Below are 20,477 nucleotides of genomic sequence, written 5' to 3'. Positions count from 1 at the left end.
TCATTGGCTTTTCCTAAGTCTTTGCCTTAGATGTGCTAAGAAAATGGACTTAAAGTACTAAATTTGACTAGGCCTGCGTTTTTTAAAAATTGGTTTAATCCTTTCTACTCGGTTAAAAAAAAAGTCTCAGAAGAAGCCTTACAAAAAATTCACAGTTAAAACTGAAACAAGCCCAAGAAGTGACTATATTTGCATAACTTGAACTGTATTTGGAAGAAAATTCCACTGAAGACAACAATGGAAGCTTATCAAATTGGAATTTCACATAGATTTTCCATAGCCCTACTAATGAATACTGACTCATTGGTCAGCTATGGTGAAAATGTAATGGAGCTCTAAGATAGGAAATGTATCATTGGAGTGTGTTCAGTGGTTCCATTACATCAGTATGAAAACTGCATCAGGCATCCGGTTTCTCTGCTGCTTTCCGAGACCAATTCTAGAGCACTATGGTTATTAATTCTTTAGCATTTTGACTGGGGCCAGACTGTGCCACTGAATTAAAACCCCTTTTATTTTGCCACAGTCATGAAAAATTTGGACTTTATGTCAGATTGGGATTGTTTGGGCTACTTATCTGGTTTTATATTTTGTCAGGATGGCAGGTAACATGCTACTGAATCCTTTCTTAGAAACTTTTAATCTAGGGGATAAATTCGAAGGCAGAATTGAAGGTACTACTGTATTACTATATCAAGTTGGATCATAGAGGACCAAATGCTGTCCACTGAAAAGGACACTTCAGAGAGTAAAAGTCTGAGCTAAGATTGATTTAAAGCATGTTCGAGTTCTACTTCCAAATGCTTACATTCTAAGAATTTTCCATTCTATTAGTGATAGGTATGTTCATGCTGCATAGAATTTCACCTTTCACAATTGGTTCAGAATGCTAGATGATTTTTGTGATATGTTCACCTCTTTTAAAGTGGACTGAAATTGATAGGTCAAACAGTTAGTCTAAACTATTGAAATAATTCTCATTCTAAGTAGTGCTGAAAATATTATCTGCTTTGTCCTGTTCCTGAGAAATAATTGCATATTAAATCACTTTTTGATTTCTATAAGGATCAGTCTTTCAACTTTGTTCTCAAAGTTTATTTTAGGACTTCATTTTAGCCCAAATTCTTTTCAAACTCTTTCTTGTATTTAACTTTCAAAACATATGCATCAGTTAGAAAATTTGAGAACCAGAGAGAATAATGGACTTGATGCATGTTTTCTTCTTAGGAAAATAATATATTTGCCTGTGTGATCTAAGTGATGATTTCCAGTTATAGAAATCTACATCACTGGTTTTATCTGTCCATCTATCCTTTCATCTATATGGTATACTACTGGTAATAACAACAGTAATGAATAATAATAGCATTAATAATAGCAGAGGACATTTCTTGAATAATTATGTTCCAGAAACTCTGTTAAATCCTTTAAATGGATTATCTCATTTATTTGTTTTAGTGGTCCTCTCGGTGGTGGGTATAAGTATACCCATTTAACAGAAGAAGTATCTGAGGCTCAGAGATCATAACTTGTTCAATGTCCATATTAGTGAGTGGTAGAACCAAGGTCTGAATTCCAATTACAGTCTCTTGCCAGAGTGTTTTTTTATTCTGGTGGCTGGGCTGGTCTAGGATATTTTATATACTTTAGATATATTTGCAAAAGTACCTGCTTATTTCAGTTTAGATTGAGTTCTAGGTTCTCCAGCTCTCAAATCTGTACGTTTTCATGACACTGGTTTAGCTTGGACTTTCTTCCTAGCACTTTCTTCCTCTCATTTACTTCAGACTATGACTACATGATCAGATAACTTATTATACAAATGAGGACTCATCTGAGAATGAAAAGGGCTGCTGTTACTAAGTATTCTGGGACAATAGGTATAACTAGGATTGTCCAGGCACGTGGGGACATGGGATCATTCTGATGGGTCACCAGGATACTTCTTCTCGGCTCCTGGTCCAGAGCCCAGATCCTCTGAGGGCAAAACTAGGTGTTTTTTTTCAATGATCCTCTGATACAACCTTTATTTTCTGAGGATTAGTTTTCTGGACAACTATTTTTTCCTCTGTTATAGAGCAGAACGTTTAATAAGCAACCTAAAAAGAGTAAAATATCTTAATACTCCTTTAGAGCTGAATAACTATGGACACAGAGGCACATTTATTTATCACTGTTACAGTAAAAGTATAAAATGCTCTATACCTTTAATAAGTCCTTTTTCTTGCAGAGTTTTCAGGGAAGGTCTTCGGGTAATAAACTTCTTTAATCTGCTTTTAACTCGGTTTTTGTCGCTTGTATCAGAAGCACTATGATGCAGTCTGAACACTGGAGATTAAAAAAAAAGTCAGAGGCTTTCAGTAAATTTTTCCTTTATGATTATTACTTTATGCAAATATGAATAGAAAATAGTAGTTATGGGACAACTACCTGAATTAATAGCTCAGGCCCTTCTGCTTAGACAGGGCATAGGAGTAAAAATTTGCCCATATGAAAATATTAGCTCTGTTGCAACATGCATGTGTAATGAGAATGTGGTTAGCTCCATATTTTCACAATTTATTTTCACATTCATTTCCTCATATTTACCACAATAATCTTTATCTGTATAATTCCACCAAACTGTATCCATACACAAAATTGCAGAAAAGTTCATCTAACTTAGAGATTAAAAAGCTCTGGTTAATTTCAATTAATTGTGATTATATACTGCCTGTAGGAAATGTAGGCATTTTCAAAGATCCTGCTTGCCCAAATAATTTCATCAATTTTCTTTATCAAGTTAACCCAAAGTGATTTCTTTTTCAGAAAGCAGATATTTCTTACTCTTCTTATTTGTGTGAAATTACCACTAGGTGAAATTCTGTAACACATATTGCCTCAAACTTCTGCCATGTCTTCATCAGTCCCCCATCCTCAGTTTCCTAGCCTCACTGTTATATTCAAAGTTAGGTGTGCATCAAATTCATTTCCTAAGCAAATATTTGCTGAATGTCTACTGATTATCACATCCCATGCTAAACGCTGTGAATTCAATGATGAACGTAACACTTAAGGTCTGTACCTTCATTAAGCATGGAGTCTAAATACATTCAAGTTATCTTATTATTAATGACTTTATTAACTAACTTGTTAATAATGATTCTTATCATTAATAATTCCTGAAATGATAGGAATTTATTATCTCTACGACCTGAGACACAGATCGTAAGTGGGCCCTTCACTGTCTTAACCTAATTACTGACGTCATGTGAGGATTTGTGGCACTTAAGTAGGAACATAGAGGTTCTTTTCCTCTCAAATCATATTTTAGAATAAGCCAATCATTCAGATGGGTTAATGATAATATGACTAAAATGTATTGACACCGTAATTTATGCTTGATATTCTCCTAAGCACCTAACATGATTTAACCTAATTCTACTGCAATGTAAGCTACATGTAGGCAGGGATTTTTATCTACTTTTACAAATGTTATTCACTAATGTGTCCCTAATACCTCAAACACTGTTTAGAATTAGTGTTTAGTCAATATTTGTTGAATCAAATCTCAAATGACCTTTTGAAGTATATAAACTAATTCATCCATTTTAGAGATGAAGAAGCTAAGTCAAAGAGTCAATCTAAGTAACTTGTCCAAGGTCCAGTTTGGATATGGGACCAGTCTCATAGGATTTTTATCTGGTATTCTAATGTATTGGAGTATTGGTGAAAGAATGGAAGGGGAAGGAAAACATAAACATCAGGAGCTCACGTAGTCATTTAAAGTAGAATGGTTTTAATCAACTAAAATTTTTTAAGTAGCTATTGGGTGCAAAACATTTTACTAAGTTAACAGTTGTAGGGGAGCTTTACTTGAGTCATTCTATCCTCTCCTGAGGATCTCAGAAGAAAAAAGAGAGAGATTTAGGAGGGAGCTGCAGCTGGAAGAAAATAAATTGCCTGAATTAGAGGATCTGAAGTCAAATTTTCCCAGTGGGGTCTCCAAGGAACCCGCAAAAGTGCCTAAGGGAGAGTGTATGCTTTAAAAATTCTGCCTGGCCTAGAGTGTGAGAAGCTTTCTTATAACTGGTCAAATAAGGATATTTTTGCAACCTCCTTCCTCTAGCTTTAACCACAAAGTAGTTATAAACTTGTGTTAGCAAAATGGGGAGTTGGAGTGAAGTATTAGGCTAAGGAAAAGAAGAGGAAGACATCCTGCCCTCCTCCTAGCTAAGTGTAGAGTGGAGTTTTAATTTTAAATTAAGTTCAAAATTTTGATTATCACATGGGGTTATACACTATTAAATACTGAGTTGAGACAGTACTTGCCACTTATAAGACCTTAATATCTTATATTACCTCAAAGTAAGGTTCTCAATCTTAGTACTATTGATATTCAAAAAAGAAAATTTTTTTTGCAGGGAGTTGCTCTGTACAGGATAAGGATGTTGAGAAGCCTCCCTGGCCTCCACCCACAATATGTCAGTAGCACACTCTCCTCAGTTGTGACAATCAAAAATGTCTCCAGACATTGCTAAATGCCTTCTGGGGTGAGAGGGGGAAAAAGTGCTCCCTGCTGAGAATCATTCCCTTAAACTGAAGGGACAAGTTATAGGACCTGCTTCAGTTTTTGTTTATTGGTGGTGGAAGGGCTACTCCCACACTGACAAAATGTAAAGCAACAGTGAAAAGCAAAACAAAACCCTATTATTTTAATAATATATCTCTCTATAAGTAGCATGTATATAAAATATATATGTAAAACATACATATCTGATCTATCTATTGTCTATCTATCTGCTATCTATTAATTAAATGAGCTGTTTATAAAAGTACAACCACTCTCATGTGAGGGTGGTCAATGGGGCTATCACTTGAAGAGGTTGGGAAGCACTGCTGTAGACCAGAGCGTCCCAACTATTGTATCTGACAGGATGGTTATGTAGAGTGAGATTTACGGATGCCCTCAGCACTCTGGGTAATTGAGCAGGACCAAGGCAACCTGAGCCCCTGGGAAGCTGTTGTTGGCTATGAGCAGTCTTATTTATTTGTTCCAGTGGGCTATGCAAATATTATCATTATTTTGTGTATTTGAACGTAAAAGGGTTTGAGGAGCACTGCTTTAGACCTGTGCTGTCCAATATGGTAGCCACTAGTCACTCAGAGCTATTGAGTACTTGAAATGCAGCTTGTGCCATAGGTTGAAATAATAATGTTTTGGATATTTTTGTTAAAAAATATATTGTTAAAATAATATATTATTAAAACTTATTTCTTGTTACTTAAAAAAATGTCGCTATGAGAAGATCTTAAATTACACACATAGCTCAGATATTTTTGGACAGTGCTGCTAGGTGATACACACACACACACACACACACACACACACACATACACACATTGACCACCTACTGAATACATGGCAGTGCTGGATTTAACTGTTGTGGATAGAAATGCATATGGTCTATATAGTAATAATACATTATGATAAGGAGTTTGAAGTATAAGAGACTAAGGGTTCTTAGAGGAGGAACTGACCTCAGGTCATTTTGGAGAAATAGCAAGTGCCTTGAAAACCCATGCAAGCCATAGTTGCTTTTACAGGACCGTGAATGTCAGGCATTAACTGATTCAAAACTGTATGATTGGATGAGTCATTCTGAGTGTCTTAATATACTGTGCTTATATGCTATCCTATCAACTTTCATCTGGGTCCAGTCGTATATAATCTGCTCCAATTGACAGCTGTATCAAAGCCCCGTGGCTCTGGTTCTAGTACTGGGAGCTAAAGGGACACTTATCCTTCAGGAAAAATCTACCTCAGTAATTCTGGTCTCAAGTCTGCCTTTGAAATGATATGGAATAATCAATCTAAATTTTCACAGGTTACCATTTTCTATGTCTAGTCTCACCTCAAAATCTTGTTATTTTCCAAGATAGAATGTCAAGAAATTAAGGGCCAAAAGAGGTATTTTTTCTGCCAGTTAGGGACTAGTAAATATGATATGATTAAAAAGTACTTTGTAAATTAAAACACATACATATGGTATAAATGTGAGATTATGAAACTAATCATATAGTGTAAATATATATATATATATTCAATACCAACTTCTGCCTCCACATGTGAGAAATGTTATGTAAGGTGCACTGGTTTTTCAAGAAAAATGAAAGTGTATTTTAAAATGCTTTAGCTTGTTTCTTTCTCATACATTCTGAGAAACTAGCAGAGTCTTGAATATGATTACACAGTTTTTAACATAGCCCAACTATCCGAAGTTGCCTCTAATGACGACTTTCCTGGAGACAGACTAGAGTGTCAACTTCCATTTCCTGATGCCATAAATAATCGTCCTCAGATGACAAGTCAAATTGCCAGGCCTTTGCCATCATTCATTCTGCTCACTTTGTTCGCAGAAGTTGTTCGCAGAGATACGCAGAAGTTAAAGTCAACAGATGACTATAATATATGGCATAATTTTTATTAACCAAATAACTTGAAAGCGCTGTAAATACAAACTAAAAATGTAAAAAGCACATGGTTATAAAGCAAAGTCTATCACTGGACCCCTGTAAACAGCAATAAAACTCTTTGAATATTGTGGTTTACAAATCTGATTTTAACAGCCAAACTTATAAAACAGTTTATGCTTTTCTGTTGTCAAGGGAGAAAAACTTGCCAAATTGTTCATTTTAAGTAAATACAACATAACCAATTAAGGAAAGCAAAATTTAAACACATGCCTATGGTAATCAGGACATAGTTTGCTTCTGATTTCACTACTGATTTTAACAGAACAGTGTTCCTTCCACTTTCCCACAGCACCCAAGTGACCCCACACATACTTTTAGAAACTTGTAATCACACAGTGCAAATAAAAGGACACTTTACTGGAAAATACACAGTGTGGTACAATAATCCATCATTTATGAAAAATAGAATTCAGCCTTTTCTCTTTCCTCAGAGATTCAACTACTTTTTGAGGGTGAAGCTTACTGCAATTTAAAGATTTATGTTAAGCCAATGAGCAGTTTTTTTCCGTTCCCATTTAAACTTTTTATTCAAAAATGAAAAGAGACTAAAGAGATAGGGGTTTAAATTCCAAAGCATTTAATCTGATTTACAGAGGAATCATTCTTAATTCTACATATTTTCACCTCCACGAAAACTTAACTTGAATTGGATTAGCTTTCCAGGTATTCTAGAATTTACTTTTATTTCCTTTATGCTTCCTCTTTTTTTTTTTTTTTTTTTACCACTGATGGGTGATCTTTTCTTTCAAGCCCAAACAAATAGACTATTTTCCAAAGCGTAAGAATTTTGAATAACAATATGCAGTTTAAGTCTCCACACTCATAGGCCAAAGGCATTAGCTTTAAGCACCATTCTTAACAAGTGGAAAGATTTAATTGGTGTTAAAGCTGCTCACACCAGAGAATAGTTAGGATCCTGGGTTTTTCAAGATGATCTTCAATAAATATCATTACATATGAGAATAAGGCATTAGCCCAACATAAGTTTTATACCTGACGCAGCCATTATGGTGTTAAAACCACCTCTAGAGGTAGGAATGCTTATTGTAATGGATGCCCTTTGTATATTTATTTCTCAACTTTAGTAATGGGAGGAGGAAGCAACACAATTTAGATGATGAATATCCACTACCATTCTATTAAGGGATGGGAACCACAAAAGAAAAACCTTCAAATCTTCCAGAATCCAACGGTTTGGATAATATGATCCAGAATTGTGCATCTGCCAGAATTTTTCTTGCTATGGACCTTATTTTGAAATATCCCCTTTTCCTGCCAAACTGCTGTTCTCGCGGTATTCCCATGTTACAATTACATGTTGTTAATATTATTATTTTTTTAAATTTGGAAATGCTGGGAGAGCTAACATTTCAGAATGTTGCTAAAGGAAAGTAGAGTCATTACCCTTCAGAAATGCTATTACAAACAAATTTCTAGGCTACTTGTTGTCACTTTTTTGATGGGGTTTTACATAGGGATCAACATCAGGTGTAGATAGATAGTTGTATTAGCAGCTAAGAGCTCCCAACACAGAGAGTCTGGTAGGATGTTCAGAGCAAAACTGGCGGCAGTTGCTTAGTGCAATCATCTTACCGCACTGCAGTGTTTGGAGAGGGAAATCCAGAAAGAAATGACAAAATAGGGTTATATCAGGCTCTTCATCCCCAGGGATTCGAAAACACTTCTCAAACCATCACACGGATTACAAAACAAAGTGCTGATTGTCTCCTTTCATATTTTCCAATATGACCTTCTTGTATGTGGAATTATCCTGTTGTACCACTTTCTAAATTACTAAAACAAGAGCACCTTACCCAAAATAGAGAAATAAAGTTTATTAAGTTTCTTCCCAGTCTCCTGCCTGATTCTTTTACAGGGCATATCTGCTTGCCCTAATTCATTAGGCTGTAATAAATACTGCTTTGCTCTCTCCAGAGTGTGGTTTTAGAGCTCCAAAACTTTGCACATAACTCCATGTCACAGTGGGCAGAAAGGGTAAGTCTGGACTTAATGTACTGAAATGTACTGTTGGTCATTTAATATCTTTTTTTTTCACATGCTCAGTGTAAACAGAAGTCATAATTTCAATCCCCTGAGGAGCTAAGTTATTGAAACTTTAAGTGACTTACTTGAAACACAAATCATGATTAAATCTGGAAATAATTGGAAGAGGGAATGCAGGGCATTTTAACAGCAATGCTTTATTTTAACCACTTAATTCCCACTTAGATATTGTAGAAATATAAAATAAATAATCAGTTGGAAACGAAAGGGTATGAAAACGTTCTCTTGCCAATGATTCATATTTATGCTATCAACTCATTTAAAGAGGAGTGAGAATTCATGCAATGAAATATGTTTACTTTTAGGCTAAATTATCTAGTTTAAATAGACAAATCTAATCATATTTTTATATTTTCAGTGTCAATAAAGAGCTGGCAGTTTACTGTCATGGCCCTGTAATTCAGCCATATGGAAATGCCATTAACTGCTTTTTCCAGTAATGTATAAATTCTTTATTGTCTTTTCATGTATTGACCTAATTTTTTTTTTTTTTCGGTACGCGGGCCTCTCACTGTTGTGGCCCCTCTTGTTGCGGACCACAGGCTCTGGACGTGCAGGCTCAGTGGCCATGGCTCACGGGCCCAGCCACTCCGCGGCATGTGGGATCTTCCCGGACCGGGGCACGAACCCGTCTCCCCTGCATCAGCAGGCGGACTCTCAACCACTGCACTACCAGGGAAGCCCTGACCTAATATTTTAATTTTGCTCATGATATATCTTAGATGTGTCTATGTTGATAATGCATTTCTATAGTGTGAGTCAGGGTACTATATTTAAACTCTTTTTACAGCATTTAGCATAGCATTGAGTTACTTAAAGAATAACTTTCAGGATGTTTATAATGATGATGATGACAACTTCAAAACTGTACTGCAAATATTGAATAATTTCATCACAAATATAATTTTCTTTCAATTGTTAGTCTATCTGGTTTCTTTCTATAAGCCAGAGTTGCAAAAGATTTTTGCATCAAAGGTTATGGAAATACTACATATTCACAAAAAAAGGAAAGAAGAAAAAGAGAATACACCTAAATAGTAAAAACCTATGGTGTGTGTAGAGACATATGATGACATTTTTTCCTGAAACAGAATCAGATACAGATACAGTATAAGATGTAAAGTTTCAGATCATCAAGACATATTCTATTGACTACATATTTTATCTTGGCTTCTTACAACTTAATGTAGTGTTGGTAAAACTTTGTCACTTGAGAGCTATTTCAAAACTTTGATAAATTTGCTAATAGAGTAAGGGGTTACTAAGCTAAGGCAGTAACTGATTTTGAAAGTAAAATTGTAACTGATTTTGAAAGTAAAATTACTAAGGAAAAAAAAGAAAGAAAGAAAAAAATAACATACGGCACCAATCCAGACAAAGGGCACCATGAAGTAGAAACATGTTTTCCATGAGGAAAGGCTGCATATTAAATACAGGGATGGGTTCTCTCCTAGTGATAGAAAACAGGCCATGGCCAAATCAAATGAGAACAGCCTTACAGATGAATGAGAACATCAGTCAACAAACAGAGAACAAAATAAAGAAAAACCAAAACAATAGGATTGTAGGCATGGCAGTTCCCCCCCATAGAGGTAGAAGCATGACAAAATTCTAGGAAATTAACACTTAGATTTCTATGGAAAAAAAAAGTCAAGTTGGAGAAAGAAATAATATTCATATTTAAGAGCATCAGACAATTTCCATGCTTACTTTACATACTGACTCATGCTTAGCAGTATTTGCATTGGGTGGGTGGTATTAAAATCTTCTCTCCATACAGACATAAATAGAGCTATCACTATGTATTTTGTGCACGTGTATGTATTTGTACCTTTGTGAAAATGTGTGTACAGATACTGTATTCTCAGCAGGCATAGGGGGGAGAAATATATAACAACTCTGAAGCTTTTTCTTTAATCTCTAAACTCTTGGCCCTACGTGTGATCAAGAATATTTTACAATGTATCCTTAATTTTTCAAACATAAAATTTGAACCAGGGGGGCTTCCCTGGTGGTGCAGTGGTTGAGAGTCCGCCTGCCGATGCAGGGGACACGGGTTCGTGCCCCAGTAAGATCCCACGTGCCGCGGAGTGGCTGGGCCCATGAGCCATGGCCACTGAGCCTGCGCGTCTGGAGCCTGTGCTCCGCAATGGAAGAGGCCACAGCAGTGAGAGGCCTGCGTACCACAAAAAAAAAAAAAAAAAAAAATTTGAACCAGGACAGGAAAATATATAGTCAAAAAAATAAATATTTAAGAAGTGGTGGAATAAAGTGTTTATTTAGATTGTGAGAAAAGTTAAATAAATATATATATTTAACTTTTCTCACAATCTAAATATTATAATTTTAAAAATATAATCATCTACATAATTACATATAATAATCTATATAGTACTGATTCTTTTAAAGCAGTCTCAATTTCCATTTCGACTAGTCAATCTGATCATCTAAAAATCACATGTATTATTAATAATGACTAATGTTTGTAGAGTACTACCAGTGTGAGAAGGAACTGTACTAAGAATGTCATATCTCATTTAGTCCTTATAATCATTCATTGTGGTAGGTTCTCTTATTGCTGTCTATTCCGCAGATCAGGAATCTGAGGTTCAGAGAGCTTAAGCCAAGTAGCCAATAGTGGCCGAGCCAGAAATCAAATGCAGGGCTGTTTGATTTGGAGCCCCTGGGCATGCCTAGCCTGCCCCACTGCCTGCCTCTCTGTTTGGCAATGCTGTCAAAGTTCTAAGGACATAGAGAGATGGCAGTAGCCTCCCACTGTGGTCAACTACTTCCAACCTAAGGTCTTAAATCATCTGCTTCAGGTGAACTGCTGACAAAATTACTCTAGGTGCTATGTGTCACTGTAGACCTAAAAGGGAAAATGAGTTGCTTTAGGCGAGATTAGTGAATCACAGGACAGCAACAGTGTTGACAGCTGAATACTCTCTGGATTGTCAGTCAGAACAGCTGAAGGTGGCTTCTGGGCTGAACAGAGCCATAACCATCATAAACACAAATTGAGCTCTTCAGCTACTGGGCAGAAGGTGAATACAAGGATCACTCACCATGCTCCAGGTGGCTGAATGTAGCAAGATAAGAATGAATATAGAAATAGAGCTATAGGGTGGAGATTGGGGCTTCCTTTTAAGCAAAAATGCCTAGTGACCTAGCCAGTTCTCTCAATTTCTTAGTCCTTGTTCTTGATTCCTGTCATCACACAATCCTTTTTCAAAAACAGATGATGCACCCTTGGCCCACAATACATTCACAATACATTCAAAGCACATATATTCACACCTACAAACTCCTTAGTTCTTCTCTCAGCCCAACCAGAAATCTCATTCTTCTCTATACCCAACCACAGAGTCTGCTTGTATTATTCCTAGTTGCTTCATAGGAGTAAGTTCAGGATCAGCATTTAAGGGGAAGGCAGATAAGAACCACTAATATGTGGCCCCCTTCTAACAGCTAATGCTGTTCCTTTTCAAAAATGTGTGCTCCATTCTCTCTCATGCATTTTTTCTCTCTTTTGAATACTACCAGTTTTGGATTTTGAATTTCAACTCTGATACTTAACAGTGGCAAGATCTTATTTAAGCAGTATAAGTTCTTTTTGCCTCTATTTTCTCATCTGTTTAATGGCACTGACAATATCTATCCTTACCAAGGATTGTTATAGCAGGTAAATACCCTGATATATGCAAAACACCAGCACAATATCTAGGGTATAGTAAGCATTCAATAAAAACTAACAATTGTTATGAACTGTGAGGTTATGAGAGTTACCCCGTATCACAATCATGGTTGTAATAATCAGTAAGTAAACAGATCAGGTGGTATGAAAAGTGCACTCTTCACCTTCCATTCCAGTGCCTCTCATTTTTTCAGCATTTACTGGTCATTTATTATGTATCTGGTATTATTAGATTATGCCTTTAGCTGTTGCATACATTAAGTTTATATTAGTTTATATGATTAATATATATTAATACATACACATTTTAATTGACGGCTATTTCGCTCTCAGTTAAAAAAAATACGTGTATACAACCCCAAGAGTTTATCTGTGATTAATTTCTGCCAGGTAGAGTGTATTTCAAGACTTTGAACATGCGTTGAAATCATTGGGTTTTGAAGAACTATCCATTAAAGACTTTCTGAACTGTGACAATGGATATTGACAGTGCTTGTCAGACTAAACCACTATTGATTGGCTCACATCATGTGTATAGCAAAACCAATTTCTTTCAAGTGCTTCTTCCTAACTGAAATACATTATTGCAGCCTTCCTCTCTGTTTATTTTAACACCAAAGCTCATCGCATGTAACACATCCAGCAAAAAGGTTTCACAATGAACAAAGCAGCAAACTGCAGCACAGAGAGAACGGAAGGCACTGAGCAATCCAAATACTCTTGTACTGTAAGTTGCTATCCGTTTGGAAAATGTCAATCTCTTGCAGAGTCTTGTTTTTATTTTACAATCCTCTTGAATATGGAAAGATCATGGACTAACAGAGCTTTGCTATTGTTTAATGATCCTGGGACTCTCACGGTTTCTACCCCTGAATGAAACTATTTTAAGTATTGTGTGTATGTTTAAGTTGTGGGAAAGAAAGAGTTTATGTTGGGTCATTGCTCCCCTGTCCACAAACATACACAGCCCTACACACACACACACACCAGGGATGTGACTTTTCCCAAGTCTTAGAATGTTTTCTCCCATGAGTGACTCAGGCCAGCTTTGGCCATATGCTACACATTGTACAGTTTCATTACTAATTTGAATTTGCATTGTGCCTTTCTTCCCAAGAGGGCACATTTTTCTTACTGAAACAACACTCTTACATAACAAAGAACAGTTCTCATAATACCCTCATGAATGGGAAGAATTCCAGATTTATTTTTTTATTTGAAAATATTATTAAACAAAATCTAAAAGCATACCTTCCCCAAGTACTGCTGATCATATCTCATGCTTCCTGCAGTGTACGAGGAGCATTCCAGGGCCTAAAGAACCTTCAGTCTTAGTTTTCACCCTCTACAAAGCTCAGAGTTTACTGTATGCAAATGCCTAGGGAAAGCAGGGTATTCCTCGATCTTGAGATAATTCTCAGAATATTCCTAAAATTGTCAACCCTCTAAAAAAGTGATCCTTAGAACTCACGAGTTACTCTGATGATAAAACGGGGAAGACTTGGTTAAGTCTACAAATACTTTAATTAAATCTGGTGTGGTGCTGTCAGCTTCTTCCCCAGTCTAAGCATGCCTGGAAATTTGAAGGAAAAAATTTGCTTAGAAGGCTGGCAAATGCTACACAAGCAAAATGTATCATTGTGCAAATCCCCTCCTTAAGTGACAGAGTTCCAAGTTTACTTGAACATTCGAGACTAGGATTTCTCCCAAGATAAGGGTCCCATTGAGCCTTGCCTCCTGCTCGTCCACGCTATGGCCCAGCAGAATGGCCTCACTCAACCCCCTGGACCATGTCCTTCCTCTGGCTTGGCCCCTTGGCCACGGCCTTCTCAACCCTCACATTCCCTAGCTCTGAGACAGGCTCCTGGCCTTGGGCCCATTTTCTTGGCACTCTCTGCAGGGGTCACTCTGTCCTGAAGAACGGCTGGTTGTCAGCGTGGCAGCCTCCCGTGCCTTTTTCAGGACATCGGAGATCAGGGAATGTCAGGCCAGAGTCAGTCAGTCTCTCACAAAATAGTTTTGCTGGGATAGGACCCTCTAGTAGAGGCATCGTTTTGATGTAAGCTTCAAGCTATTTGCTCCAAAATGCGCTTGTAAACCACTGAGACCCTCCCCCACAGGAAGGGTATTGAAAATGCAAAGGGTGGGCTGAGCAGAACTGAGGACACAGTATGCAGTCTACAGCTAAGTGATCCGGGATAGTGGAGCGGTTTGTCCTCACAAATGCTGACAGACAGCTGCAATTTGCAGCTGGCAGTGAGTTTATGCTTGCTAAACAAAGATCTAGCTGGAGCCGGTGAATACTTGGCTCCATTGCAATAATCATAATTCATAACATACATTGCTAAAGAAGGAGAAAAAACTAGGAAAAGACCCAGAAAGACCCATATCATTGTGACACTTGAAGTGGTCAGGATATACGCTGTTTTATTTGTTGTCTATTTGGAGTCTATGTGGAGTCCTTTATGGAGACGATGGTCCCCAGGTCTGTGACAAATGAAACTGCTTTCTGCTTTCCAGTCACACCTTCAGATTAACTCTTCTTTCCATTAAAAAATAGTGATAGGAGATTTACTTTCTGCCAAAATCCAATTATTATCCCGAATATTTTATTTCTTTTCCTAGATGAGTTAATTGTAATCAAGTTGCCAAGCTTTTCCTTGTTTTTGACCATCAGATAACCCCATTCTTGGGGGCAGTTCATGTTGGAGTCAGGGAAACATGAAATATTAAATCTGGAATGAACTTGAGGGAACATAAAATAAATGCTCCTTACTGAAAAAAAAAAAATTATTTATTTATTTATTTTTGGCTGCGTTGGGTCTTCGTTGCTGCGCACGGGCTTTTCTCTAGTTGCGGCGAGTGGGGGGCTACTCCTCGTTGCAGTGCGCAGGCTTCTCACTGCAGTGGCTTCTCTTGTTGCAGAGCATGGGCTCTAGGCGCACAGGCTTCAGTAGTTGTGACATGCGGGCTCAGTAGTTGTGACATGCGGGCTCAGTAGTTGTGGCTTGCGGCCTCTAGAGTGCAGGTTCAGTAGTTGTGGCACATGGGCTTAGTTGCCCTGCAGCATGTGGGATCTTCCTGGACCAGGGCTCGAACCCATTTCCCCTGCATTGGCAGGAGGATTCTTAACCACTGTGCCACCAGGGAAGCCCAAATGCCCCTTACTTTAGAGATGAGGAAAAAGACACCCAAATTGTTTAAGTCACTTGCCTTAGGCCACAGAGTAAGAAGCAGGGTAAAGATTCTCTCCAAAGTCTCAAGCACCATCTCTGGGTTTTTGTCAGCACATCTTTTATGTCTCACTAATCCCAGATTTAACTTTATTGGAAAAACTGCCCTAAATCCAGAAGAATGTTCTACAGGAGCCAGGTCTGTTGCTCTAGGCACCCACTACTAGCCCAATTCTTCCAGTGATCAGGAATTTTAGATTTGAATCTTAATGCAGTCATTGCCATCAATTAATTTCATTTTATTCTACATATCTGGAAAAAGAGTTTTGAATAGAATATGGAAATATATATATATTTTTTATAAATTTATTTATTTTTATTTTATTTATTTTTGGCTGCATTGGGTCTTCGTTGCTGTGCACAGGCTTTCTCTAGTTGCAGCAAGCGAGGGCTACTCTTCATTGCGGTGCGCAGGCTTCTCACTGTGGTGGCTTCTCTTGTTGCGGAGCACAGGCTCTAGGCATGCGGGCTCCAGTAGTTGTGGCACACAGGCTCAGTAGTTGTGGCTCATGGGCTCTAGAGCGCAGGCTCAATAGTTATGGAGCACGAGCTTAGTTGCTCTGCGGCACATGGGATATTCCTGGACCAGGGCTCGAACCCGTGTCCCCTGCACTGGCAGGTGGATTCTTAACCACTGTGCCACCAGGGAAGCCCTGGAAATATATTTAAATTCATATGCATAATTATGCATAATAATATGAAAAATACATGCCTCAAGGGGGGAAATTACAGTAGCCTTGCTTTTGACATGTAGCAATGCTGTGTTTGCTATTATACTTTTCTTTAACTTTTGGTAACCTGAAATCTGTAAGAGATTATTATTATTTAGGGTTTTGACCCTTCTCATTCCCTGTGGGGAGAAGATCCTGTTGCCAATTGCCAGGACACTCCTCCGGACACAGATGTCACTGAGGAGAGTCCTCTGCTGGATATCCCCTCCATGTGTTTCAGCCTAAGCTAAGAGGGAATAAAGAGGATTGAGCTAGGGATGGGAACATGCATTTCACCAAGTTCCAACCCCTCTGAAATTCGAACTTTTGGACTATTGAACAGGCTGAGATCTTGATTTTCTTCAAGCTTGTTTACTTTCGACAAAATAGAACTTCTGGTCTTGGGGGAAAAATGTCTTTGGGTTTTAAAGGTCTCTGAAAGCTTCTTGAGACATTAAGTACCTCTTGTATAAAAAATAATACAGCGATGATTTAAGACCAGAGAAACTGGAAGTGCGTGGATTAAATGACCTTTAAAATACACATAGGTTTAAACTCAAAAGAAAAATGCACTTAGCAAAAAAGCATTTGGGATTTACTTCTAAAACATGGTTGGAAACATTAAGCAAACACAGAATGAGGCAACACACACACATCCTTATTTTGACTTAAAGATCTACTTTAAATAACACAACAGATGTGGTCAACAGCATCTATTCCAACAGGGACACAATGAATGGTGAGAAAGACATGGTCAGACTTGATAATAACAATAACTACTGTCATTGTTATCCCTTAATCCTTCAAACTGTCAAAGCACAGCCAAGAGTAAAAGGGAAATATTCTAGCAGGATCTGACTCCCTCCCCATTTGTGTCAAGGAGTTCAGTTAGGAAATTTCTATCAGGAAATATTCCCTTAAATGAACCAATGGAAAGCAAGTTTAGCTATTTTTCACTCTATAGCATGGCACAAAAGAAAAGGAAAAAACACCTGTGGACTTCACTCTTAAAACACTCCTGACAACAAAAACAGGTGTTGGCTTATGTAATGGCTCAAGAAGTCAGAGAAGAACAGAGTCGTGAATCAAAGGTGGGGCCTTGCAAAGGAAAATTGAGCTCCACTGTGAGGGAATGGCCAACCAAGAATTATGTGCTCTTGGTCACATAATAGTTTCGCAAAAATACTTCTTTTGCCAGTTTTGTGCCCACATGAAATAAACTGCTGTTGGAATACATGTGGAAGTCAAAGATGAGAGTGGGCTGAGGCAGATCTTCACATAGCACTTTGGAATTTAAGGGTGTTCCCTATACACTAATCAAGGCTGACACAGAGTCAGTAGTCAGTTAAAAAAATGTTTAATAATTGAATACTCTGAGCAAGATGTATGGTGGAAAGCGCATAGGCATTTGGGCAAGAGAGCTGATCCTGACTCCCAGATCCACCACTTAGGAAGTGTGTGACTTGGCTTCCCTGAATCTCAATTTCCTTATCTGTATAATAGGGATACAAAAGCTCCAATGCAATGTTGTAAGGATTAAATGTTATGATGTCACAAGTCTTTGTATGTACACAAATATATTACTATCTTTATCCTTTTCCTCACTTTCTTCCTCATCTTCATCATTCTCACCATCATTACCATAAATTACAGCTTGCACTAGACTCTGTAAAGTGAATTAAACAGAGATGGTCCTTTGGACCTTTGGGAGCTAACAATTAAAAATTACAAAACTGATGTGTCTAAACAGAAAGTAGATATGGATAATTTAAGAAATTTGGAGTAAGTGTATAAAAATTAAGTTAAGCTTATATTAATATTAGCTGTCAGTAAAGAGATATGTCTATATGGCATAGGAAGAGCCCTAGGAATTGCTGGTTGAGACAGAGTATACCTTCTCACACTTTTAACACACTGTATACCAAATTCTCCAACTGCATGAATGTTTATTTATTGCAGCTTTGATGGCAATAAGTGTCCTGGCGGTATAAACCCTCCCACATGAATGCATGATGTGGGTTACCACAACAACTTCTGCTAATAATAATAATTTTAAAAATAACAAATAAAAATATTTTATTTATACTTTAATTTAAGACTGAAATCTTGCGTCTACCCAAATAGAAATGGCAGAAATTTTGCTTTGATAAATATGGTAGCAGCATTGTCTTATATAATGGTACTTCTTATCAGAATTGTGTCAGAAGTACATCTCATGCAGCCTTACAGTACACAGATAAGTACTTTAATAATCACAGCTAAAACATATATTATATATTAAAAAAATTTTAAAGACCCTTAACACTTGATTAATAGTGGATGGAATATCAGTTTGGGGGAGAATCTGAAGATCTGAGGAGCTGAACTGTTTGTGCGGTGGGGAGTGAGGGAATGGGTTAGTAGGCAGAAGACTCTTTGCTATTGTACTTCATAGGGGTCATATTCACAACATTCAAGCAAGATCAGCTCTGACCAGTAGAGTAAAAGAAAACTTCTCAGAATGAGTGTCTTTCTGGTAAGCTTCCATACCCCCAGATGGAGTTGATCGCTTATAGTTACTTGTCAGTCACTACTTTTACTTTAGATACACTGGTCTTCTTTTTCTCTCCTGAGCACATCCCACCTCAGGGTCTTTGCACATGCTGCTTCCTCTGACCCAAAACTTTTTTTGGATATTTGCATAGCTACTTTCCTTACTTCTTTCAGATCTTCCCCTAAACATCACCTCTCATAGGTTTTCCCTCTCTATTTAAAATTGCAAGCCTTCCCCACTTAGGTGCTATCTCCCTTTCTTGGTTTATTTGTTTGTTTGTTTGTTTATTTAAGTTTTTAAATTTCACTGTCTCACTAATATATATTTTACTTCCTTTTAACATCTATTTTTCCCCCAATAGAATGTTAGCTCCAGGAGAGCAGGATTTTTGCCTATGTTTCATTGTATTTTATTTTACTGATTTTTTAGAGACTCTAATCCCAGTACCCAGAACAGTGCTGAGCGAATGATAAGTGCTTGGTATATATTTGTTGACTGAATAGAAGAATACTCTGATTTTTTTTCTAGAAAAATGAAAGTTCTAATTTCTTTTATTCAACATTTTTAACACATGAGTAAAACCCTATGTTCTTAGAAAGTAAACCTTCACCTAATGTTTTATGAAGAAAGGAAATTATGATTGGTTATTATCATTGAATGACAGTCTGAGTTTATATCCACAACAGGTCTGAGAAAAGAAACAGATCCTGGCCCTCAGGCCCTTTTCTTCAAAACTTGAACATCTAGAAAGAGTTTTGGTATTCTTTCCTTATTTACCTATTCACAGACATGAGTGAAAAATTATGTTGCTATCCTTATTATCTTATTTAAATAAGAAAAACAGAATTCATATTAAAAACATAAAATATCTTTTAAGGACACATAAGTTCAAGGATATATTAAATGATTCTATATGGTATTTATTGGGAGGAAGGTGAATGAGAAAGAAGAAAATTGTAAAGCTAGAGAGTTGCATGGCTAATGATAATAAGGATGACAAGGATGATGAGGATGATATAAACTCAATTCTCTGTATCAATTAAGCAGAGAGAGAGAGAGAGAGAAAGAGAGAGAGGCTGAGTTTCCTCAAGAGGCTGATTCTGGTCTCTCATGTGGCTGAGATTGCAGACCTCCTAGACCAGCATTGTTCACATATGTAATTATAAATATGCTAGTAGTCACATTAAAAAAGGAAAAGCAGACATTAATTTTAATAATTTGTATATTTTATTTAACCTAATCTATCCAAAGTATTGTCACTTCTCCATGTAATCAAAATAGACAATATTAGTGAGATATTTTATATTCTTTTTCTTGTACTAAGTCTTTGAAATCTCCTGTGTACGTCACACCTACAGCCAGCACATCTCAATTCAGACTAGCCCCATTTTAAATGTCCAATAAACACTTGTGGCTAGTGGCATCCGTACTGGACAGTGCAGATCTAAAGCAAGCTTCTAGGTGTCATGTCTGAAGGTGGGCCTTACCACAGCAGTGGGCAACAATATGTCAGAAAAGAAAGCTGCAAAGTCATGTGTCTGGAATCACAGCCACCAAAACCAGAGACTATTTCTGAATTAATTTGTGTTTCCAGTTCTTTCTCCACCTAGCTTTCTGTTAGTGTCTAAGTAAGACAATTGCATGGGGGAGCCAGAGTGATTCATCAAAAAGGACAACAGTTAGGAAAAAAGTAAGGTGATTTTACCTGTATCTCAAGCTGGTAGAGC

The 20,477-nt window shown here is 37.2% G+C and overlaps 1 protein-coding gene across 1 annotated transcript in view; it reads right to left on the bottom strand.

Annotated features, from left to right (window-relative positions):
- Window positions 1-20,477, bottom strand: part of ARHGAP15 (Rho GTPase activating protein 15) — a gene marked incomplete at both ends in the record, with an annotated part of 595,418 nt that overhangs the window by 255,930 nt on the left and 319,011 nt on the right. Inside the window, one exon of the mRNA XM_079710401.1 lies at window positions 2,206-2,328. Coding sequence (XP_079566527.1) covers window positions 2,206-2,328 — 123 coding nt within the window. The remainder of the gene's footprint in view (window positions 1-2,205; window positions 2,329-20,477) is intronic.

This window comes from Hyperoodon ampullatus (assembly GCF_949752795.1).
Source record: "Hyperoodon ampullatus genome assembly, chromosome: 8".
NCBI classification, from domain to species: domain Eukaryota; kingdom Metazoa; phylum Chordata; class Mammalia; order Artiodactyla; family Ziphiidae; genus Hyperoodon; species Hyperoodon ampullatus.
This window is presented reverse-complemented; position numbering and strand designations above follow the sequence as displayed.